The 26,790-nt window shown below is 48.6% G+C and overlaps 1 protein-coding gene across 2 annotated transcripts in view; it reads left to right on the forward strand.

Annotated features, from left to right (window-relative positions):
* Nucleotides 1-26,790, forward strand: part of LOC146076064 (C-type lectin domain family 10 member A-like) — a 155,453-nt gene that overhangs the window by 94,941 nt on the left and 33,722 nt on the right. For both annotated transcript variants that reach the window (XM_083185886.1, XM_083185887.1), the window contains 4 exons: nt 2,198-2,293; nt 2,372-2,431; nt 22,244-22,315; nt 23,187-23,261. In XM_083185886.1, the coding sequence (XP_083042012.1) occupies nt 2,198-2,293; nt 2,372-2,431; nt 22,244-22,315; nt 23,187-23,261 (303 nt within the window). The remainder of the gene's footprint in view (nt 1-2,197; nt 2,294-2,371; nt 2,432-22,243; nt 22,316-23,186; nt 23,262-26,790) is intronic.

The following is a 26,790-nucleotide window of genomic DNA, read 5'->3' on the forward strand; positions in this document are numbered from 1 at the left end:
TCAGCTGCTGTAACTCGCTCGTGGTTCTTCTCCTACCCCATTATCATTCTCTACCACCTCCTAGTGATTTACTCCTGGCATCTCCCAAGGATTTCTACTAGGACCCATTCACTTATCACTCTGCATCTCTAGACACTCTCCTTCCATCATCTCTAGCATCCCTCACCACCTTCTGCCATCTCATGTCCTAGAGCTCACTCACACTTAATATGGCCAAGAACAATCTCAATGTCTTCTGCCCTCCCAGGTAACCCAAACCACCCCTCACAGTGTTGATGACATCACCCTCACTTCTGTTGTCCAAGTCCACATAATTCGATGTCCTCCTCACCTCTGCTCCCCACATTCAGGCATCTCTCAGTCTTGCTGCTTCCAGTTCAGGGGCATTTCCACAATCCACTTTTGCTCTGTCCCAGGTTCTACCACAACTCTCCTTCGTGCGCTCATCATTTCTTGCTCATTTTACCTCCTCCGCTCTGTCCCGTCACTCCTTTCTCCATGCTACAAGCAATACTTACTGCTGGTGCCCATCTCCTGGTCCTCTCCTACTCTGTCCTTCTCCATATAACTGTCTATGTCACCGGTGCTTCTGGTCTCCTGCTCCCTATCACTATCTATGTCACCATTGATCCTAGTCTCCTGCTCCCTATCACTGTCTATGTCACCGGTGCTCCTGGTCTCCTGCTCCCTATCACTGTCTATGTCACCGGTGCTCCTGGTCTCCTGCTCCCTATCACTATCTATGTCACCGGTGCTCCTGGTCTCCTGCTCCCTATCGCTATCTATGTCACCGGTGCTCCTGGTCTCCTGCTCCCTATCACTATCTATGTCACCATTGATCCTAGTCTCCTGCTCCCTATCACTGTCTATGTCACCGGTGCTCCTGGTCTCCTGCTCCCTATCACTGTCTATGTCACCGGTGCTCCTGGTCTCCTGCTCCCTATCACTATCTATGTCACCGGTGCTCCTTTTCTCCTGCTCCCTATCACTGTCTATGTCACTGGTGCTCCTGGTCTCCTGCTCCCTATCGCTATCTATGTCACCGGTGTTCCTGGTCTCCTGCTCCCTATCGCTATCTATGTCACCAGTGCTCCTGGTCTCCTGCTCCCTATCGCTATCTATGTCACCGGTGCTCCTGGTCTCCTGCTCCCTATCGCTATCTATGTCACCGGTGCTCCTGGTCTCCTGCTCCCTATAGCTATCTATGTCACCGGTGCTCCTGGTCTCCTGCTCCCTATCGCTATCTATGTCACCGGTGCTCCTGGTCTCCTGCTCCCTATCGCTATCTATGTCACCGGTGCTCCTGGTCTCCTGCTCCCTATCGCTGTCTATGTCACCGGTGCTCCTGGTCTCCTGCTCCCTATCGCTTTCTATGTCACCGGTGCTCCTGGTCTCCTGCTCCCTATCGCTGTCTATGTCACCGGTGCTCCTGGTCTCCTGCTCCCTATCGCTGTCTATGTCACCGGTGCTCCTGGTCTCCTGCTCCCTATCACTATCTATGTCACCGGTGCTCCTGGTCTCCTGCTCCCTATCACTATCTATGTCACCGGTGCTCCTGGTCTCCTGCTCCCTATCACTATCTATGTCACCGGTGCTCCTGGTCTCCTGCTCCCTATCACTATCTATGTCACCGGTGCTCCTAGTCTCCTGCTCCCTATCACTATCTACGTCACCGGTGCTCCTGGTCTCCTGCTCCCTATCACTGTCTATGTCACCGGTGCTCCTGGTCACCTGCTCCCTATCACTATCTATGTCACCGGTGCTCCTGGTCTCCTGCTCCCTATCACTATCTATGTCACCGGTGCTCCTGGTCTCCTGCTCCCTATCACTATCTATGTCACCGGTGCTCCTGGTCTCCTGCTCCCTATCACTATCTATGTCATCGGTGCTCCTGGTCTCCTGCTCCCTATCACTATGTCACCGGTGCTCCTGGTCTCCTGCTCCCTATCACTATCTATGTCACCGGTGCTCCCGGTCTCCTGCTCCCTATAAGTATAACCCATACGCTGGGTACAGGGTCACTGAGTGCTGGATTTATTACACCCCCATTACTCACCACTGAGTGCTCCTCTAGGGTACATGCCCCTGGTATTTGTCCTACAGCGCTGTTGTGTAGTGTTTGTACTGTACTTATTCTATTGGTGGCTCAGATAATGTGTAAGGAGAACTGTAAGTGTTGTCTTGCTTTCCACCATAGACAATGGGGTGAACCGGACAGAGCAGAGCTTCAGTTCCGGGCTGGGAAGTCTGAGTGCAAATTTCACCTCAATAACGGATCATCTGTCCCAGGAGGGTGAGTGACCCCACAGGGGGCGGGCAGGACCGATTCTGGGCTTAATCTTCTTACCCTGTTACTATTTCCTGCCCACAGGAACCGGAATACAGGAGAAGCTCAAGGCCATGGAGGCAGCAATTAAGGACAAGTCTAATGGTGAGAGATGGTGGAGTTATAATGGGAGAACGATGGGCGACAAGGGATGGAACTTGGACCTGTGGTCACTGTGGGCTGGGATATAGGACTACGTATCCCACTGCAGCCACGTGTAATGGTCAGTGTGATCTGGGATATAGGACCACATCTCCCAATGTTGCAACGTATGATGGTCCGATTCCTTATTACCCCTTCCACCTCTTACCCCACACTCCCACCTGCCACGTATAATGGTCAGACTACTTACTATCCCTTCCACTTCTTACAAAACACTCCCACCTGCCACGTATAATGGTCAGACTACTTACTACCCCTTCTATCTCTTACCCAACACTCCCACCTGCCACGTATAATGGTCAGACTACTTACTACCGCTTCTATCTCTTACCCAACACTCCCATCTGCCACGTATAATGGTCAGACTACTTACTACCCCTTCTATCTCTTACCCAACACTCCCATCTGCCACGTATAATGGTCAGACTACTTACTACCCCTTCTATCTCTTACCCAACACTCCCACCTGCCACATATAATGGTCAAACTACTTACTACCCCTTCCATCTCTTACCCAACACTCCCACCTGCCACGTATAATGATCAGACTACTTACTACCCCTTCTATCTCTTACCCAACACTCCCACCTGCCACGTATAATGGTCAGACTACTTACTACCCCTTCCATCTCTTACCCAACACTCCCACCTGCCACGTATTATGGTCAGACTACTTACTACCCCTTCCATCTCTTACCCAACACTCCCACCTGCCACGTATAATGGTCAGACTACTTACTACCCCTTCCATCTCTTACCCAACACTCCCACCTACCACGTATAATGGTCACACTACTTACTACCCCTTCCATCTCTTACCCAACACTCCCACCTACCACATATAGTGGTCACACTACTTACTACCCCTTCTATCTCTTACCCAACACTACCACCTGCCACAAATAATTATCAGACTACTTACTACCCCTTTCATCAATTACCCCACACTCCCACCTGCCATGTATAATGGTCAGACTAATGACTTCCCCTTCCATCAATTACCAAACACTCCCACCTGCCACGTATAATGGTCAGACTACTTACTACCCCTTCTATCTCTTACCCCACACTCCTACCTGCCATGTATAATGGTCAGACTACTTACTTCCCCTTCCATCTCTTACCCAACACTCCCACCTGCCACGTATAATGGTCAGACTACTTACTACCCCTTCCACCTCTTACCCAACACTCCCACCTGCCAGGTATAATGGTCAGACTACTTACTGCCCCTTCTATCTCTTACCCAACACTCCCACCTGCCACGTATAATGGTCAGACTACTTACTACCCCTTCCATCTTTTACCCAACACTCCCACCTACCACGTATAATGGTCAGACTACTTACTACCCCTTCTATCTCTTACCCAACACTCCCACGTATAATGGTCAGACTACTTACTACCCCTTCTATCTCTTACCCAACACTCCCACCTGCCACGTATAATGGTCAGACTACTTATTTCCCCTTCCATCAATTACCCCACACTCCCACCTGCCACGTATAATGGTCAGACTACTTACTACCCCTTCTATCTCTTACCCAACACTCCCACCTGCCACGTATAATGGTCAGACTACTTACTACCCCTTCTATCTCTTACCCAACACTCCCACCTGCCACGTATAATGGTCAAACTACTTACTACCCCTTCCATCTCTTACCCAACACTCCCACCTGCCACGTATAATGATCAGACTACTTACTACCCCTTCTATCTCTTACCCAACACTCCCACCTGCCACGTATAATGGTCAGACTACTTACTACCCCTTCTATCTCTTACCCAACACTCCTACCTGCCATGTATAATGGTCAGACTACTTACTACCCCTACTATCTCTTACCCAACACTCCCTCCTGCCACGTATAATGGTCAGACTCCTTACTACCCCTTTTATCTCTTACCCAACACTCCCACCTGCCACGTATTATGGTCAGACTACTTACTACCCCTTCTATCTCTTATCCAACACTCCCACCTGCCACGTATAATGGTCAAACTACTTACTTCCCCTTCCATCAATTACCCAACACTCCCACCTGCCACGTAAAATGGTCAGACTACTTACTACCCCTTCCATCTCTTACCCAACACTCCCACCTGCCACGTATAATAGTCAGACTACTTACTACCCCTTCCATCTTTTACCCAACACTCCCACCTACCACGTATAATGGTCAGACTACTTACTACCCCTTCTATCTCTTACCCAACACTCCCACCTACCACGTATAATGGTCAGACTACTTACTACCCCTTCTATCTCTTACCCAACACTCCCACCTGCCACGTATAATGGTCAGACTACTTACTTCCCCTTCCATCAATTACCCCACACTCCCACCTGCCACGTATAATGGTCAGACTACTTACTACCCCTTCTATCTCTTACCCAACACTCCCACCTGCCACGTATAATGGTCAGACTACTTACTACCCCTTCTATCTCTTACCCAACACTCCCAACTGCCACGTATAATGGTCAAACTACTTACTACCCCTTCCATCTCTTACCCAACACTCCCACCTGCCACGTATAATGATCAGACTACTTACTACCCCTTCTATCTCTTACCCAACACTCCCACCTGCCATGTATAATGGTCAGACTACTTACTACCCCTTCCATCTCTTACCCAACACTCCCACCTGCCACGTATAATGGTCAGACTACTTACTACCCCTTCCATATCTTACTTAACACTCCCTCCTGCCACGTATAATGGTCAGACTACTTACTACCCCTTCTATCTCTTACCCAACACTCCCTCCTGCCACGTATAATGGTCAGACTACTTACTACCCCTTCTATCTCTTACCCAACACTCCCTCCTGCCACGTATAATGGTCAGACTACTTACTACCCCTTCTATCTCTTACCCAACACTCCCTCCTGCCACGTATAATGGTCAGACTACTTACTACCCCTTCTATCTCTTACCCATCACTCCCACATGCCATGTATAATGGTCAGACTACTTACTACCCCTTCTATCTCTTACCCAACACTCCCTCCTGCCACGTATAATGGTCAAACTACTTATTGCCCCTTCCATCTCTTACCCCACACTCCCACCTGCCACGTATAATGGTCAGACTACTTACTACCCCTTCTATCTCTTACCCAACACTCCCTCCTGCCACGTATAATGGTCAAACTACTTATTGCCCCTTCCATCTCTTACCCAACACTCCCACCTGCCACGTATAATGGTCAGACTACTTATTGCCCCTTCCATCTCTTACCCAACACTCCCACCTGCCACGTATAATGGTCAAACTACTTATTGCCCCTTCTATCTCTTACCCAACACTCCCACCTGCCACGTATAATGGTCAGACTACTTATTGCCCCTTCTATATCTTACCCAACACTCCCTCCTGCCACGTATAATGGTCAAACTACTTACTATCCCTTCTATCTCTTACCCAACACTCCTACCTGCCACGTATAATGGTCAGACTACTTACTACCCCTTCTATCTCTTACCCAACACTCCCTCCTGCCACGTATAATGGTCAGACTACTTACTACCCCTTCTATCTCTTACCCAACACTCCCACCTGCCACGTATAATGGTCAGACTACTTACTACCCCTTCCATCTCTTACCCAACACTCCCACCTGCCACGTATAATGGTCAGACTACTTACTACCCCTTCTATCTCTTACCCAACACTCCCACCTGCCACGTATAATGGTCAGACTACTTACTACCCCTTCCACCTCTTACCCAACACTCCCACCTGCCACGTATAATGGTCAGACTACTTACTGCCCCTTCTATCTCTTACCCAACACTCCCTCCTGCCACGTATAATGGTCAGACTACTTACTGCCCCTTCTATCTCTTACCCAACACTCCCTCCTGCCACGTATAATGGTCAGACTACTTACTACCCCTTCTATCTCTTACACAACACTCCCACCTGCCACGTATAATGGTCAGACTACTTACTACCCCTTCCGTCTCTTACCCAACACTCCCACCTGCCACGTATAATGGTCAGACTACTTACTACCCCTTCTATCTCTTACCCAACACTCCCACCTGCCACGTATAATGGTCAGACTACTTACTGCCCCTTCCATCTCTTACCCAACACTCCCACCTACCACGTATAATGGTCACACTACTTACTACCCCTTCCATCTCTTACCCAACACTCCCACCTACCACATATAGTGGTCACACTACTTACTACCCCTTCTATCTCTTACCCAACACTACCACCTGCCACAAATAATTATCAGACTACTTACTACCCCTTTCATCAATTACCCCACACTCCCACCTGCCATGTATAATGGTCAGACTAATGACTTCCCCTTCCATCAATTACCAAACACTCCCACCTGCCACGTATAATGGTCAGACTACTTACTACCCCTTCTATCTCTTACCCCACACTCCTACCTGCCATGTATAATGGTCAGACTACTTACTTCCCCTTCCATCTCTTACCCAACACTCCCACCTGCCACGTATAATGGTCAGACTACTTACTACCCCTTCCACCTCTTACCCAACACTCCCACCTGCCAGGTATAATGGTCAGACTACTTACTGCCCCTTCTATCTCTTACCCAACACTCCCACCTGCCACGTATAATGGTCAGACTACTTACTACCCCTTCCATCTTTTACCCAACACTCCCACCTACCACGTATAATGGTCAGACTACTTACTACCCCTTCTATCTCTTACCCAACACTCCCACGTATAATGGTCAGACTACTTACTACCCCTTCTATCTCTTACCCAACACTCCCACCTGCCACGTATAATGGTCAGACTACTTATTTCCCCTTCCATCAATTACCCCACACTCCCACCTGCCACGTATAATGGTCAGACTACTTACTACCCCTTCTATCTCTTACCCAACACTCCCACCTGCCACGTATAATGGTCAGACTACTTACTACCCCTTCTATCTCTTACCCAACACTCCCACCTGCCACGTATAATGGTCAAACTACTTACTACCCCTTCCATCTCTTACCCAACACTCCCACCTGCCACGTATAATGATCAGACTACTTACTACCCCTTCTATCTCTTACCCAACACTCCCACCTGCCACGTATAATGGTCAGACTACTTACTACCCCTTCTATCTCTTACCCAACACTCCTACCTGCCATGTATAATGGTCAGACTACTTACTACCCCTACTATCTCTTACCCAACACTCCCTCCTGCCACGTATAATGGTCAGACTCCTTACTACCCCTTTTATCTCTTACCCAACACTCCCACCTGCCACGTATTATGGTCAGACTACTTACTACCCCTTCTATCTCTTATCCAACACTCCCACCTGCCACGTATAATGGTCAAACTACTTACTTCCCCTTCCATCAATTACCCAACACTCCCACCTGCCACGTAAAATGGTCAGACTACTTACTACCCCTTCCATCTCTTACCCAACACTCCCACCTGCCACGTATAATAGTCAGACTACTTACTACCCCTTCCATCTTTTACCCAACACTCCCACCTACCACGTATAATGGTCAGACTACTTACTACCCCTTCTATCTCTTACCCAACACTCCCACCTACCACGTATAATGGTCAGACTACTTACTACCCCTTCTATCTCTTACCCAACACTCCCACCTGCCACGTATAATGGTCAGACTACTTACTTCCCCTTCCATCAATTACCCCACACTCCCACCTGCCACGTATAATGGTCAGACTACTTACTACCCCTTCTATCTCTTACCCAACACTCCCACCTGCCACGTATAATGGTCAGACTACTTACTACCCCTTCTATCTCTTACCCAACACTCCCAACTGCCACGTATAATGGTCAAACTACTTACTACCCCTTCCATCTCTTACCCAACACTCCCACCTGCCACGTATAATGATCAGACTACTTACTACCCCTTCTATCTCTTACCCAACACTCCCACCTGCCATGTATAATGGTCAGACTACTTACTACCCCTTCCATCTCTTACCCAACACTCCCACCTGCCACGTATAATGGTCAGACTACTTACTACCCCTTCCATATCTTACTTAACACTCCCTCCTGCCACGTATAATGGTCAGACTACTTACTACCCCTTCTATCTCTTACCCAACACTCCCTCCTGCCACGTATAATGGTCAGACTACTTACTACCCCTTCTATCTCTTACCCAACACTCCCTCCTGCCACGTATAATGGTCAGACTACTTACTACCCCTTCTATCTCTTACCCAACACTCCCTCCTGCCACGTATAATGGTCAGACTACTTACTACCCCTTCTATCTCTTACCCATCACTCCCACATGCCATGTATAATGGTCAGACTACTTACTACCCCTTCTATCTCTTACCCAACACTCCCTCCTGCCACGTATAATGGTCAAACTACTTATTGCCCCTTCCATCTCTTACCCCACACTCCCACCTGCCACGTATAATGGTCAGACTACTTACTACCCCTTCTATCTCTTACCCAACACTCCCTCCTGCCACGTATAATGGTCAAACTACTTATTGCCCCTTCCATCTCTTACCCAACACTCCCACCTGCCACGTATAATGGTCAGACTACTTATTGCCCCTTCCATCTCTTACCCAACACTCCCACCTGCCACGTATAATGGTCAAACTACTTATTGCCCCTTCTATCTCTTACCCAACACTCCCACCTGCCACGTATAATGGTCAGACTACTTATTGCCCCTTCTATCTCTTACCCAACACTCCCTCCTGCCACGTATAATGGTCAAACTACTTACTATCCCTTCTATCTCTTACCCAACACTCCTACCTGCCACGTATAATGGTCAGACTACTTACTACCCCTTCTATCTCTTACCCAACACTCCCTCCTGCCACGTATAATGGTCAGACTACTTACTACCCCTTCTATCTCTTACCCAACACTCCCACCTGCCACGTATAATGGTCAGACTACTTACTACCCCTTCCATCTCTTACCCAACACTCCCACCTGCCACGTATAATGGTCAGACTACTTACTACCCCTTCTATCTCTTACCCAACACTCCCACCTGCCACGTATAATGGTCAGACTACTTACTACCCCTTCCACCTCTTACCCAACACTCCCACCTGCCACGTATAATGGTCAGACTACTTACTGCCCCTTCTATCTCTTACCCAACACTCCCTCCTGCCACGTATAATGGTCAGACTACTTACTGCCCCTTCTATCTCTTACCCAACACTCCCTCCTGCCACGTATAATGGTCAGACTACTTACTACCCCTTCTATCTCTTACACAACACTCCCACCTGCCACGTATAATGGTCAGACTACTTACTACCCCTTCCGTCTCTTACCCAACACTCCCACCTGCCACGTATAATGGTCAGACTACTTACTACCCCTTCTATCTCTTACCCAACACTCCCACCTGCCACGTATAATGGTCAGACTACTTACTACCCCTTCTATCTCTTACCCAACACTCCCACCTGCCACGTATAATGGTCAGACTACTTACTGCCCCTTCTATCTCTTACCCAACACTCCCTCCTGCCACGTATAATGGTCAGACTACTTACTGCCCCTTCTATCTCTTACCCAACACTCCTACCTGCCATGTATAATGGTCAGACTACTTACTACCCCTACTATCTCTTACCCAACACTCCCTCCTGCCACGTATAATGGTCAGACTCCTTACTACCCCTTTTATCTCTTACCCAACACTCCCACCTGCCACGTATTATGGTCAGACTACTTACTACCCCTTCTATCTCTTATCCAACACTCCCACCTGCCACGTATAATAGTCAGACTACTTACTTCCCCTTCCATCAATTACCCAACACTCCCACCTGCCACGTAAAATGGTCAGACTACTTACTACCCCTTCCATCTCTTACCCAACACTCCCACCTGCCACGTATAATGGTCAGACTACTTACTACCCCTTCCATCTTTTACCCAACACTCCCACCTACCACGTATAATGGTCAGACTACTTACTACCCCTTCTATCTCTTACCCAACACTCCCACCTACCACGTATAATGGTCAGACTACTTACTACCCCTTCTATCTCTTACCCAACACTCCAACCTGCCACGTATAATGGTCAGACTACTTACTTCCCCTTCCATCAATTACCCCACACTCCCACCTGCCACGTATAATGGTCAGACAACTTACTACCCCTTCTATCTCTTACCCAACACTCCCACCTGCCACGTATAATGGTCAGACTACTTACTACCCCTTCTATCTCTTACCCAACACTCCCACCTGCCACGTATAATGGTCAAACTACTTACTACCCCTTTCATCTCTTACCCAACACTCCCACCTGCCACGTATAATGATCAGACTACTTACTGCCCCTTATATCTCTTACCCAACACTCCCACCTGCCACGTATAATGGTCAGACTACTTACTACCCCTTCCATCTCTTACACAACACTCCCACCTGCCACATATAATGGTCAGACTACTTACTACCCCTTCCATATCTTACTTAACACTCCCTCCTGCCACGTATAATGGTCAGACTACTTACTACCCCTTCTATCTCTTACCCAACACTCCCTCCTGCCACGTATAATGGTCAGACTACTTACTACCCCTTCTATCTCTTACCCAACACTCCCTCCTGCCACGTATAATGGTCAGACTACTTACTACCCCTTCTATCTCTTACCCAACACTCCCTCCTGCCACATATAATGGTCAGACTACTTACTACCCCTTCTATCTCTTACCCATCACTCCCACATGCCATGTATAATGGTCAGACTACTTACTACCCCTTCTATCTCTTACCCAACACTCCCTCCTGCCACGTATAATGGTCAAACTACTTATTGCCCCATCCATCTCTTACCCCACACTCCCACCTGCCACGTATAATGGTCAGACTACTTACTACCCCTTCTATCTCTTACCCAACACTCCCTCCTGCCACGTATAATGGTCAAACTACTTATTGCCCCTTCTTTCTCTTACCCAACACTCCCACCTGCCACGTATAATGGTCAGACTACTTATTGCCCCTTTCATCTCTTACCCAACACTCCCACCTGCCACGTATAATGGTCAGACTACTTACTACCCCTTCTATCTCTTACCCAACACTCCCTCCTGCCACGTATAATGGTCAAACTACTTACTATCCCTTCTATCTCTTACCCAACACTCCTACCTGCCACGTATAATGGTCAGACTACTTACTACCCCTTTTATCTCTTACCCAACACTCCCACCTGCCACGTATTATGGTCAGACTACTTACTACCCCTTCTATCTCTTATCCAACACTCCCACCTGCCACGTATAATGGTCAGACTACTTACTTCCCCTTCCATCAATTACCCAACACTCCCACCTGCCACGTAAAATGGTCAGACTACTTACTACCCCTTCCATCTCTTACCCAACACTCCCACCTGCCACGTATAATGGTCAGACTACTTACTACCCCTTCCATCTTTTACCCAACACTCCCACCTACCACGTATAATGGTCAGACTACTTACTACCCCTTCTATCTCTTACCCAACACTCCCACCTACCACGTATAATGGTCAGACTACTTACTACCCCTTCTATCTCTTACCCAACACTCCCACCTGCCACGTATAATGGTCAGACTACTTACTTCCCCTTTGTCACAAACTTGGGGTGCACTACCACTCGGGGATTGGCTAGACCTGACACAGGGGCGCGGAGTCTAACCGTGCCGGGGGTTTTCTGCCAGTGACCCCTCCAAGCGGGATATGGGCTTCTGCGGCACCCGACACGTCGGTCGCGGCCCCCTGGTCAGGTTCCCCGTATGAGTGGCGGTAGCTTGTGAAATATGGAATCGTGGTCGTCTAGCCGAGTTGGTATCAGTGCGGGCAAGTAGGAACACAAGGGAAAGGCAAGGGAGTATCCAAGGACAGGCCGGGTCATACACTGGAAGCACAGTTCGCGGTACACTGGGATAAGGCTGAAGAATAGTCAAACGGCAAGCTGGGTCATACACAGAGTCACTGGATACGGTACCAAAGGATCAGGCAGGAGAATAGTCAGGAACAAGCCGGGGTCAAATATGGTAATCAGGAAACTGGAATTATACTAAGCACAAGGACGCTGGAGCTGGTGTGAACCTATACTCTGGCAGCCTCTGTCTGCCAGAGACTGCCTTTTTATAGGAAGCACAGGGAGCTAATTACTCACAGGTGCCCTAATCAATGAAGGCTGAGCATGGTCAGTTCACACTGAACTCTCCTGCAGGAGAGAGTTACCAGGTGTTGCAACTAATCAGCAGAGCTCAGATCACACAGACTTTCCTTGCAGCATGGAGCAGGCTGAACAGACAGGAGAAGCCACAAACCAGGTAAGAAACAATACAATAACTGAATGTTGTGACATTACCCTCCCCTCTAGGGGTGGGCTCCGAACACCCCACATGGATACTTTCAAGGTCGTCTGCGGTGCTTCGTCTTTTTGGAAGATCGTTTGGATTTGGTTGATTGAGATGTGGCCTTTGGTTCTACAAAACGGGCAGTAGAGAATATTGGACGTCCCAACAAAGCAGTGACATCATGATCTGAGCCACACTCTGAACTTGAATCCTTGTCCATGATCAGTGTAGGGAGTTCATGAGGATCCACCACCAACTTGGAAGAACCTACACATATAACTCCACCTCTTAAATTCAAGGAATCTGGTCTCAAAAATTTTTTTGAAGATGCTCTGGGAATTTTAGAATGTAGTCTAGATGACTCACCACTCTGACTGACCTCAGGTGCGGCAAGGATAGACCTCTCACCAGGAGTCTTGGGTCCAAATCTTTCAACCACAGCCCTGGAAAAAGAAATTAGGTCTTTTAGCCTGGGATCATGAGTCTCAATGAGTGGACTAACCCACTCCATAGCTTCTCCCTTGAATGACAACACTAAGTACTTGACAATGTTTGCCAAATTAACCCCAGAGGATGGATCAGAGTTCATAGCATCTAAATAATAGTCTGCTAGGGCTTGGAAATGGGTGAGATTTCCATCAAATTGGACGAACCGAGGCTCTTTAGATGGATCTAATTGAACTGGATTCCCCTGAAGAATGGACTGGGAGGACAGTTCGGGTAGGGTAGGGACTTCCAGCACGGCAGGTAAGTCTTCCTGAATGGCAGGCATTGGAACCTTAGAGACCCTGATGGTACTGGAGACAGGTCCGGAGGCTGCGGAGGAAGACCCGGAGACCTTGGAGGCAGGCCCGGAGGCCGCGGAGACTGGCCCGGAGGCCGCGGAGACTGGCCCGGAGGCCGCGGAGACTGGCCCGGAGGCCGCGGAGACTGGCCCGGAGGCCGTGGAGACAGGCCCGGAGGCCACGGAGACAGGCACGGAGGCCACGGAGACAGGCCCGGAGGCCACGGAGACAGGCCCGGAGGCCGTGGCACATAGGTCCTCATGCCCGGAGGCAAGGGCAGATGGGTCCTCATGCCCGAAGGCAAGGGCAGATGGATCTCTACTGGGAGTGACACACTCGGAACTCCCGTCTGGAGTGAAGGACTCGGAACCCCCATCTGGGGTGATTGGCTCGGAATCCCCTTCTGAGGTGATTAACTTGGAACCCCCATCTGGGGTGATTAACTGGGGACACCCTTCTTGGGTGCTTAACTCGGAACCCCCTCCTGGGGTAACGGACTCGGAACCCCCACCTGGGGTAACGGACTCGGAACCCCCACTTGGGGTGATAAACTCGGAACCCCCACTTGGGGTGATAGACTCGGAACCCCCACTTGGGGTGATAGACTCGGAACCCCCACTTGGGGTGATAGACTCGGAACCCCCACTTGGGGTGATAGACTCGGAACCCCCACTTGGGGTGATAGACTCGGAACCCCCACTTGGGGTGATAGACTCGGAACCCCCACTTGGGGTGACATACAGAGCCCCTTCTTGAGGCAAAGTGCTCGGTGGCCCTACTTGGGAAGCCACACTCAGAGACTCCTCTTTGGGTGTGACGTCCAGAGGGTCCTTTTGGGGTGCAACACTCGGAGATTCCTCTTTGGGTAATGAATTCAGAAGCCCTTTTCGGGGTACCACCTTCAGAGACACCTCTTGGGATGCAGTGCTCAGGAAACCCACCTGGGGCGCAATGCTCAGATACCCTGTTTGGGGTGTGGTACTCTGAGACCCTGCTTGGAGCCTGACAGTCTGAGACCCCTCCTGATGCACGACACTCTGAACCCCTTTCTGTGGCTTGAAGCTTTGAGAACCCTCCTGGGAAATTACCCTCCGAGACCTCTTCTGAGGTGAAGTACTCTGTATCCCTTCTTGGGGCTCACTATTCTGAGATCCCTCTAGACACTCGACGCTGTGAGGATCCACTTGGGGTGTAGTACTTTGATGCCCCTTCTGGAACACAACACTTGGAAACCCTTCTTGGGGCAAAATGCTTGGGAATACCCCCGTTGGGGTTGGAGACTTTGGGCAACTGGATGTTTGCAGACCCCCACTTGGGGCTGGGACCGACAGGATCTCCTCTTGTGGCTTGCCCAAAATTTTACTGTCTTTATGTAAAACGATCTTAGTTCTGGGACCCCAGTGATAACCACGGAACTTTTCCGGAGTGAGCATAGAAGCAGTACTCTTAATCCTGGCCTCACGGAGGGAACAATCCTGGATAAAATGGTTCTGGGCTCCACAATAGAAGCACAAGTTCAAGGACCTGCGCCGCTGGCGTTCCTCATCTGTCAGCGGAGGACGAGGCTGACTCAGGAACCTGTCCTTACAAGACACAGATGCATCTGCCGATGGGGTTCCTGGGCTGGAATCTAAGGGTCTAGCAGGTACCAAACCCATAGCGGAATCGCCAAGCAATTTAATGACAAGAGTGAGGATGTTGGCCAGCAGCCCCTGTAACTGCTGTATTAGCCGGCGAAGCACTCCAATAGTGCCTGGATCTGATATAGCAGGTGTTGGAGAGAGTGGAGCGAAGTCCATTTGCTGCTGCTGAGTCTGCAAGCTTTGCATAATCAGGGCTTGGTCCTGTTCTTGCTTGTTAACCCGGACCAGCAGGAGTTCCAGGAGTTCTTTCTGAGACAAACCACTAGCGGACTCCATATTCCAGTTGGGCCAGAGTATTCTGTCACAAACTTGGGGTGCACTACCACTCGGGGATTGGCTAGACCTGACACAGGGGCGCGGAGTCTAACCGTGCCGGGGGTTTTCTGCCAGTGACCCCTCCAAGCGGGATATGGGCTTCTGCGGCACCCGACACGTCGGTCGCGGCCCCCTGGTCAGGTTCCCCGTATGAGTGGCGGTAGCTTGTGAAATATGGAATCGTGGTCGTCTAGCCGAGTTGGTATCAGTGCGGGCAAGTAGGAACACAAGGGAAAGGCAAGGGAGTATCCAAGGACAGGCCGGGTCATACACTGGAAGCACAGTTCGCGGTACACTGGGATAAGGCTGAAGAATAGTCAAACGGCAAGCTGGGTCATACACAGAGTCACTGGATACGGTACCAAAGGATCAGGCAGGAGAATAGTCAGGAACAAGCCGGGGTCAAATATGGTAATCAGGAAACTGGAATTATACTAAGCACAAGGACGCTGGAGCTGGTGTGAACCTATACTCTGGCAGCCTCTGTCTGCCAGAGACTGCCTTTTTATAGGAAGCACAGGGAGCTAATTACTCACAGGTGCCCTAATCAATGAAGGCTGAGCATGGTCAGTTCACACTGAACTCTCCTGCAGGAGAGAGTTACCAGGTGTTGCAACTAATCAGCAGAGCTCAGATCACACAGACTTTCCTTGCAGCATGGAGCAGGCTGAACAGACAGGAGAAGCCACAAACCAGGTAAGAAACAATACAATAACTGAATGTTGTGACACCCTTCCATCAATTACCCCACACTCCCACCTGCCACGTATAATGGTCAGACTACTTACTAACCCTTCTATCTCTTACCCAACACTCCCACCTGCCACGTATAATGGTCAGACTACTTACTACCCCTTCTATCTCTTACCCAACACTCCCACCTGCCACGTATAATGGTCAAACTACTTACTACCCCTTCCATCTCTTACCCAACACTCCCACCTGCCACGTATAATGATCAGACTACTTACTGCTCCTTTTATCTCTTACCCAACACTCCCACCTGCCACGTATAATGGTCAGACTACTTACTACCCCTTCCATCTCTTACCCAACACTCCCACCTGCCACATATAATGGTCAGACTACTTACTACCCCTTCCATATCTTACTTAACACTCCCTCCTGCCACGTATAATGGTCAGACTACTTACTACCCCTTCTATCTCTTACCCAACACTCCCTCCTGCCACGTATAATGGTCAGACTACTTACTACCCCTTCTATCTCTTACCCAACACTCCCTCCTGCCACGTATAATGGTCAGACTACTTACTACCCCTTCTATCTCTTACCCAACACTCCCTCCTGCCACATATAATGGTCAGACTACTTACTACCCCTTCAATCTCTTACCCATCACTCCCACATGCCATGTATAATGGTCAGACTACTACTACCCCTTCTATCTCTTACCCAACACTCCCTCCTGCCACGTATAATGGTCAGACTACTTATTGCCCCTTCCATCTCTTACCCCACACTCCCACCTGCCACGTATAATGGTCAGACTACTTACTACCCCTTCTATCTCTTACCCAACACTCCCTCCTGCCACGTATAATGGTCAATCTACTTATTGCCCCTTCCATCTCTTACCCCACACTCCCACCTGCCACGTATAATGGTCAGACTACTTACTACCCCTTCTATCTCTTACCCAACACTCCCACCTGCCACGTATAATGGTCAGACTACTTATTGCCCCTTCCATCTCTTACCCAATACTCCCACCTGCCACGTATAATGGTCAAACTACTTATTGCCCCTTCTTTCTCTTACCCAACACTCCCACCTGCCACGTATAATGGTCAGACTACTTATTGCCCCTTTCATCTCTTACCCAACACTCCCACCTGCCACGTATAATGGTCAGACTACTTACTACCCCTTCTATCTCTTACCCCACACTCCCACCTGCCACGTATAATGGTCAGACTACTTACTTCCCCTTCTATCTCTTACCCAACACTCCCACCTGCCACGTATAATGGTCAAACTACTTACTATCCCTTCTATCTCTTACCCCACACTCCTACCTGCCACGTATAATGGTCAGACTACTTACTACCCCTTCTATCTCTTACCCAACACTCCCTCCTGCCACGTATAATGGTCAGACTACTTACTACCCCTTCTATCTCTTACCCAACACTCCCACCTGCCACGTATAATGGTCAGACTACTTACTACCCCTTCCATCTCTTACCCAACACTCCCACCTGCCACGTATAATGGTCAGACTACTTACTACCCCTTCTATCTCTTACCCAACACTCCCACCTGCCACGTATAATGGTCAGACTACTTACTACCCCTTCTATCTCTTACCCAACACTCCCTACTGCCACGTATAATGGTCAGACTACTTACTGCCCCTTCTATCTCTTACCCAACACTCCCACCTGCCACGTATAATGGTCAGACTACTTACTGCCCCTTCTATCTCTTACCCAACACTCCCACCTGCCACGTATAATGGTCAGACTACTTACTACCCCTTCTATCTCTTACCCAACACTCCCACCTGCCACGTATAATGGTCAGACTACTTACTACCCCTTCCATCTCTTACCCAACACTCCCACCTGCCACGTATAATGGTCAGACTACTTACTGCCCCTTCTATCTCTTACCCAACACTCCCACCTGCCACGTATAATGGTCAGACTACTTACTACCCCTTCTATCTCTTACCCAACAATCCCACCTGCCATGTATTATGATCAGACTCCTTATTACCCCTTCTATCTCTTACCCAACACCAGCCGTGGTTTGCAAAAGAAGTAGCAAGTATTGTGAAAGCAAAAAAGTTGGCCTTTAAGAAATTTAAGCAGACGCAGAAGAATGAGGACAAAGAGGTGTATCTTGTTAGACAGAAGGAGGCTAAGAAGGTAATCAGATGTGCAAAAGCACAGGCTGAAGAGAAAATGGCCCAGTCAGTGGGTAAAGGGGGGAAAACTTTTTTTAGGTATATAAGTGAAAGGAGAAAAACAAAAAGTGGAATAATTAGACTGAAGACAGAGAGTGGAAGTTTTCTTGAGGGGGACAATGTAATAGCAGATAATATTAATAATTATTTCTGCTCAGTATTCACTGCTGAAAGAGAGGGGAAGGGGCCACAGTTAAGTTGCAAGTATAGTCAGAAAACTGAGGGAGAGACAAGTACATTTACAGAGGAGAAAGTCCTCACAGAACTCTCAAAACTGAAAGTGGATAAATCAATGGGGCCAGATGGGATACATCCAAGGATACTAAAAGAGCTTAAAGGGGAGCTGGTAAAACCAATAACAGAATTATTCAACCAGTCACTAGCTACTGGAGTAATCCCAGAGGACTGGAAAACAGCGAATGTAGTCCCACTGCACAAAAGTGGAAGCAAGGAAGAGGTAAGCAACTATCGACCAGTGAGCCTTACATCAGTAGTAGGGAAATTGATGGAAACACTCTTAAAACAAAGAGTTGTAGAATATCTCAAAACCAGCAATTTACAGGATCCAAAACAGCATGGGTTTACTGGGGGAAGATCATGTCAAACAAATCTTATTGACTTTTTTGACTGGGTGACTAAAGTAATAGATCAAGGTGGGGCTGTAGATGTAGCTTATCTAGACTTTAGTAAAGCTTTTGACACTGTCCCACATCGCAGACTGTTAAATAAACTTGAAAGCTTGGGATTGGATTCTAAGATAGTTGAATGGATAAGAGCGTGGTTGCAGGACAGAAAACAGAGAGTTGTAGTAAATGGAGTACAGTCAAAGGAGGGAAAGGTTACAAGTGGAGTACCCCAGGGATCTGTACTTGGACCGGTGCTTTTTAATATCTTTATTGGTGATATTGCTAATGGAATTGAGGGTAAAATGTGCCTTTTTGCAGATGACACAAAGGTATGCAACAGGGTAGACACACCAGGAGGGGTAAAACAAATGATTGAGGATCTAGGCAGATTAGAGAAATGGTCAAGAGAATGGCAACTACAGTTTAATGCCAAAAAATGCAAAATCATGCACTTGGGTCTCAGAAATCCAAAGACTCAATATAGTATAAATGGCACTATAATGGAAACTACTGAGGAAGAGAGGGATCTAGGTGTCACCATTTCAGGGGACTTAAAAGCAGGTAGGCAATGTAACAAAGCAATGAAGAAGGCAAGTCAGATGCTTGGTTGCATAGGGAGAGGTATCAGCAGTAGAAAGAAAGAAGTAATAATGCCACTGTATAGGTCATTGGTACGACCTCACCTAGAGTATTGTGTTCAGTTCTGGAGGCCATATCTCCAGAAGGATATAAATACATTAGAGACTGTACAAAGAAGAGCAACTAAAATGGTGCATGGCCTACATCACAAAACGTACCAGGAAAGACTAAAAGATCTTAATATGTATACTTTAGAGCAGAGAAGGGAAAGGGGGGACATGATAGAAACTTTCAAATATATCAAGGGCTTTAACAAGGTACAGGTGGGAGACATTCTTCACAGGAAGAGGAGCAACAGAACACGAGGACATGCACTGAAACTAGAGGGAGGAAGATTCAGGGGAAATGCGAGGAAGAATTTTTTCACAGAAAGAGTAGTAGATAAGTGGAATAGCCTCCCAACAGAGGTGGTAGATGCAAATACAGTAGTACAATTTAAACATGCTTGGGATAAGCATATTGATATCCTTACAAAAAAATAAGGATCAAATATGGTTTGAGGTAACATGTTTAAAAAAAGGGGCAGACTAGATGGGCCAAGTGGTTCTTATCTGCCGTCAAATTCTATGTTTCTCCTGCCACGTATAATGGTCAAACTACTTATTGCCCCTTCCATCTCTTACCCAACACTCCTACCTGCCATGTATAATGGTCCTACTACTTACTACCTCTTCTATCTCTTACCCAACACTCCCACCTGCCATGTATAATGGTCAAACTACTTACTACCCCTTCTATCTCTTACCCAACACTCCCTCCTGCCACGTATAATGGTCAGACTACTTACTGCCCCTTCTATCTCTTACCCAACACTCCCACCTACCAAGTATAATGGTCAGACTACTTACTACCACTTCCATCTCTTACCCAACACTCCCACCTGCCACGTATAATGGTCAGACTACTTACTACCCCTTCTATCTCTTACCCAACACTCCCACCTGCCACGTATAATGGTCAGACTACTAACTACCCCTTCTATCTCTTACCCAACACTCCCTCCTGCCACGTATAATGGTCAGACTACTTACTACCCCTTCTATCTCTTACCCAACACTCCCACCTGCCACGTATAATGGTCAGACTACTTACTTCCCCTTCTATCTCTTACCCAACACTCCCACCTGCCACGTATAATGGTCAGACTACTTACTACCCCTTCCATCTCTTACCCAACACTCCCACCTTCCACGTATAAAAGTCAGACTACTTACTGCCCCTTCTATCTCTTACCCAACACTCCCACCTGCCACGTATAATGGTCAGACTACTTACTACCCCTTCTATCTCTTACCCAACAATCCCACCTGCCATGTATTATGATCAGACTCCTTATTACCCCTTCTATCTCTTACCCAACACTCCCTCCTGCCACGTATAATGGTCAAACTACTTATTGCCCCTTCCATCTCTTACCCAACACTCCGACCTGCCACGTATAATGGTCCTACTACTTACTACCCCTTCTATCTCTTACCCAACACTCCCACCTGCCATGTATACTGGTCAAACTACTTACTACCCCTTCTATCTCTTACCCAACACTCCCTCCTGCCACGTATAATGGTCAGACTACTTACTGCCCCTTCTATCTCTTACCCAACACTCCCACCTGCCAAGTATAATGGTCAGACTACTTACTACCACTTCCATCTCTTACCCAACACTCCCACCTGCCACGTATAATGGTCAGACTACTTACTACCCCTTCTATCTCTTACCCAACACTCCCACCTGCCACGTATAATTGTCAGACTACTAACTACCCCTTCTATCTCTTACCCAACACTCCCTCCTGCCACGTATAATGGTCAGACTACTTACTGCCCCTTCTATCTCTTACCCAACACTCCCACCTGCCACGTATAATGGTCAGACTACTTACTACCCCTTCTATCTCTTACCCAACACTCCCACCTGCCACGTATAATTGTCAGACTACTAACTACCCCTTCTATCTCTTACCCAACACTCCCTCCTGCCACGTATAATGGTCAGACTACTTACTGCCCCTTCTATCACTTACCCCACACTCCCACCTGCCACGTATAATGGTCAGACTACTTACTACCCCTTCTATCTCTTACCCAACACTCCCACCTGCCACGTATAATGGTCAGACTACTTACTACCCCTTCTATCTCTTACCCAACACTCCCTCCTGCCATGTATAATGGTCAGACTACTTACTGCCCCCTCCATCTCTTACCCCACACTCCCACCTGCCACGTATAATGGTCAGACTACTTACTACCCCTGGCGTGCCAGAAGGGGCTGTGTGGCAGAACTGCAGCATAGATGTATGGTTATTATATTTGGGGTTCTGTATAATGGGGCAGGCTGGCATGTGTGTAATAAGCAGTGTATAACATTCCCATGTAGTGGGCAGAGGGCAGACCGGGCACTTACCTATAACATCTCTGTATCCCCTCTCCAGATGCCAAAGTAATGAGCAAACTGACGGAGATTGGGGCCTTGGTGCAGAGGATTCTGTCTGATCAAGTCACAGGTACGAGAACAGAGGTGACCCCAAGTGTTGTGGGGCCCAGTAGAAGCTTTATGTAGATATTTATATGGATTTGGTAGATCGGCACAACTTTACATCTACTGGTAACGCGCCGGACCCCCTCACCAGAGCCTACATCCCGCCGGCTGGCACATATCAGCCGTAATTCCGATTATTGGAAGACCGCACATTGCACGCGCCCTCCATACCGCCACAGCTAGCGACGGACTGTGAACGCAGGATTACGGATTGATAGATAGACCGTCCGTAGGTCGGCAAGGTCAGAAGACCGACAGGGTCAAAATGTCTACAAATCAAAAGTTCGAGATTTGAAAGGTCACCAGGGTCAAGGTCAGCAATCAAAAAGTAGACATTAGTTTTTCCCATTTTTTGTGTCAATGTTGACACTTGTCGACAGGGACCATCAATCAGTGTAACGCTTCTCTTGCATGGCCCGCTTTGCTCCATCCTGATCTTGTGACCCTGTCGGCCTACTGACTGTCTAGATCCTGTAGATCCTCTGGATACAGAATGCAGGAAGGCCCAGCCGGTGGGATCACCAGCAGCTCCGATCTCCCCGGACCATTGCAGCGCTGTGTAAGGGGGGGTGGGGTGGGGGGGAAATCCATTCAAATTCCCCCTCTTCGCACGCCACTTGTAGAAGTGCAAAATCAACACATCATTCCCGAAAGCGAGCGCACGTGGGAGCGGATGATTCAGAATGACCCCCATTGGGTGTTTTGGTGGCACATATCAGAGGGACCACTAGGGGCAGCGTAGTTCACTGTCTTATCTTCTGGTGACTGGGCGGGTGAGAAAGCGCTGGCGCTGCGTGTTCTATGTCTGTGGGTGACCTCTGCTCTCCCCATCCCAGGCTCACTTCAGAGCGACATTCAGAGGATTTTAGAGACTATTGGAAGATTGAGAGAAGATATCCGCAAAGTAAATGGTGAGTCTCTGCTATTCCAGGCCCCGGGACACTTACCCACCAGGCCTGTATCCCAACAACAACTGATGTTCCCAGTGTGAGCACTTACCCACTAGGCCTGTATCCCAACAACAACTGCTGTTCCCAGTGTGAGCACTTACCCACCCGGCCTGTATCCCAACAACAACTGCTGTTCCCAGTGTGAGCACTTACCCACCAGGCCTGTATCCCAACAACAACTGATGTTCCCAGTGTGAGCACTTACCCACCAGGCCTGTATCCCAACAACAACTGCTGTTCCCAGTGTGAGCACTTACCCACCAGGCCTGTATCCCAACAACAACAACTGCTGTTCCCAGTGTGAGCACTTACCCACCAGGCCTGTATTCCAACAACAACTGCTGTTCCCAGTGTGAGCACTTACCCACCAGGCCTGTATCCCAACAACAACTGCTGTTCCCAGTGTGAGCACTTACCCACCAGGCCTGTATCCCAGCAACAACTGCTGTTCCCAGTGTGAGCACTTACCCACCAGGCCTGTATCCCAACAACAACTGCTGTTCCCAGTGTGAGCACTTACCCACCAGGCCTGTATCCCAGCAACAACTGCTGTTCCCAGTGTGAGCACTTACCCACCAGGCCTGTATCCCAACAACAACTGCTGTTCCCAGTGTGAGCACTTACCCACCAGGCCTGTATCCCAACTGCTATTCCCAGAGTGAGCACTTACCCACCAGGCCTGTATCCCAGCAACAACTGCTGTTTCCAGTGTGAGCACTTACCCACCAGGCCTGTATCCCAACAACAACTGCTATTCCCAGTGTGAGCACTTACCCACCAGGCCTGTATCCCAACTGCTATTCCCAATGTGAGCACTTACCCACCAGGCCTGTATCCCAGCAACAACTGCTGTTCCCAGTGTGAGCACTTACCCACCAGGCCTGTATCCCAACAACAACTGCTGTTCCCAGTGTGAGCACTTACCCACCAGGCCTGTATCCCAACTGCTATTCCCAGTGTGAGCACTTACCCACCAGGCCTGTATCCCAGCAACAACTGCTGTTTCCAGTGTGAGCACTTACCCACCAGGCCTGTATCCCAACAACAACTGCTATTCCCAGTGTGAGCACTTACCCACCAGGCCTGTATCCCAACTGCTATTCCCAGTGTGAGCACTTACCCACCAGGCCTGTATCCCAGCAACAACTGCTGTTTCCAGTGTGAGCACTTACCCACCAGGCCTGTATCCCAACAACAACTGATGTTCCCAGTGTGAGCACTTACCCATAAGGCCTGTATCCCAACAACAACTGATGTTCCCAGTGTGAGCACTTACCCACTAGGCCTGTATCCCAACAACAACTGCTGTTCCCAGTGTGAGCACTTACCCACCCGGCCTGTATCCCAGCAACAACTGCTGTTTCCAGTGTGAGCACTTACCCACCAGGCCTGTATCCCAGCATGAACAAAAATAGAAAAGAGGGCACTAAATAGATTGATACTTAAAAATTCCAATATTATATCACACCCACTTATAAATTGGTTCCAAAGTCCTATGTTATTATATAGTCTCCGGTGCTCTTACTCACTTGAATCCTGTGTATTGTCAGAAAGGTGGGGAGCCTCCAATAAAAGTAGTATTGGGTCAGATTAATTAATGACAAATTAGTAGTTGTAAAAAGAGGTTTCAGACTAATTAATCATGCGCTAAAGCTGTGTACACACGGGGCAATACTGTATGTCGCTGGCAATATATTGCCCCGTGTCCCGTTTCCATCTGTGACCAGAGATGGTCGCAGATGAAAATGACACTGCCGGGAGAAGATGCGGGGAAGTCGCTGGTCAGAGGAAGAAGCTCCTCCAACCAACGACCATTCAGGGGCTGAAAACGGGAGCGCGCACCCGGCGAACCACTTCAATCAGAGACATCCAATACCAAAAGAGTGGTAATTATATGTAATTATATATATATATATATATATATATATATATATATATTATTTATTATTGATATTATTCTAAATTGTGTCTTTTTATTTCCTTTAATGAATTAAAATATGTATAGATGGGAGTAACAATACTCAAAAATGACACACAACTGAAATTAGACACACTGGTGAGTAAGATGGGATAACACACAGTGTGGGCGCAATGCACAGGGGTGACCAATAAAGAAATATACCAAGCTCACAAGGATACAGCAGGGTAACCCCTGACTAGCTGCAAGCAGACTGCAGCACGCTGAGAGGACCTGAGGGCACAGGACCAGACAGGACTGACAGGCAGGATATCCAGGAACCAGGACAGACAGGCGAGCTGGAATCAGGCAGGAACCAGAAGCTATGACTTCCAAACATGCAAACAGCACAGGACTATGGGCTCAGACTGTGAGACTTGCACACGGCTGACTGAGGACTATTAGCTGTGTACACACCGGGGCGATAGGGGCTGAAATCGCTGGACTTATGGTCGCAGGCGGCCATATTGCCAGAGATTGGAGTGCGCACCAGCGATAAATCGCCGGGTGCGTGCTCCCGTTTTCAGCCCCATTCTAATCGCTGGTCGCAGGAGCTTGCTCCCGCGACCATCTTATTACCTCTGCGGCACCGCCGGCAGAGGTTCCCTTTCATCAGCGACCATCTCTGGTCGCTGATGAAAAGGAGGAACTGAGCAATATATCTCCCCCGTGTGTACGGGGCTTTTGACTGGCCGGGCTGAGCAGGTGAGGCTGCCTTATGAAGGCCTCAGGTGATTAGAGCAGATGTGAAGTCCAGGCTAGCAGGGTTTAATCAACACACACTTGTGCATAATTACCACAGAGGACTGAGCTGCTTTGGCACAGACCCACCACTGGAGGCCACCAGAGAGTAAATGCAAACACAAGTGTAAAGAATCCCATTACAGGCAAGGCAGATAGGAGTCATAACTGATGACTCCTAACAGTATCCATAGTATGCCCTACAGCAGTGGTTCCCAACCCTGGTCCTCAAGTACCCCCAACAGGGCACGTTTTCCAGGTCTCCACACAGAATCACAATTGATATAATTAGCTCCACCTGTGGATCTTTTAAAACGTGCCTGAATAATGAGTGCACCTGCTGGGTGATCTGGAAAACATGTACTTTTGGGGGTACTTGAGGACCAGGGTTGGGAACCACTGCCCTACACCACTGGAGTCTCAGCTTGGCTAACCAACGCCATCAATGCCTCCACTTCTGCTACCCGCCATCCTGGTTTGGATCTCTTCTCTGTAGCTGGCGTCTCACTCATTGCTATAGGAACTAGTGCGCGGCTCGCTACAGAATATAAAGTGGGGCCAGGTGACGGCTGATGTGGCGCCAGGTGCTATATTATCTCCCCCTATGTAAGAGTCACTCCGATACCAGATATCAGCCAGGTGTAATATCTCAGTGTGCCGATTTCAGATCCATGTTTAAAGATTTCATTATAAGTGGACGTTAACCTCCGTCTTTTGGTATTGGATTCATTTTCGTATTTTGCTTTTTAAACCTCCCGCAAGTGTTGGTGGCTGTTGGTTTTGGATCCGGGG

This window comes from Crinia signifera, chromosome 4, assembly GCF_055691185.1.
Source record: "Crinia signifera chromosome 4, ASM5569118v1, whole genome shotgun sequence".
NCBI lineage: Eukaryota > Metazoa > Chordata > Amphibia > Anura > Myobatrachidae > Crinia > Crinia signifera.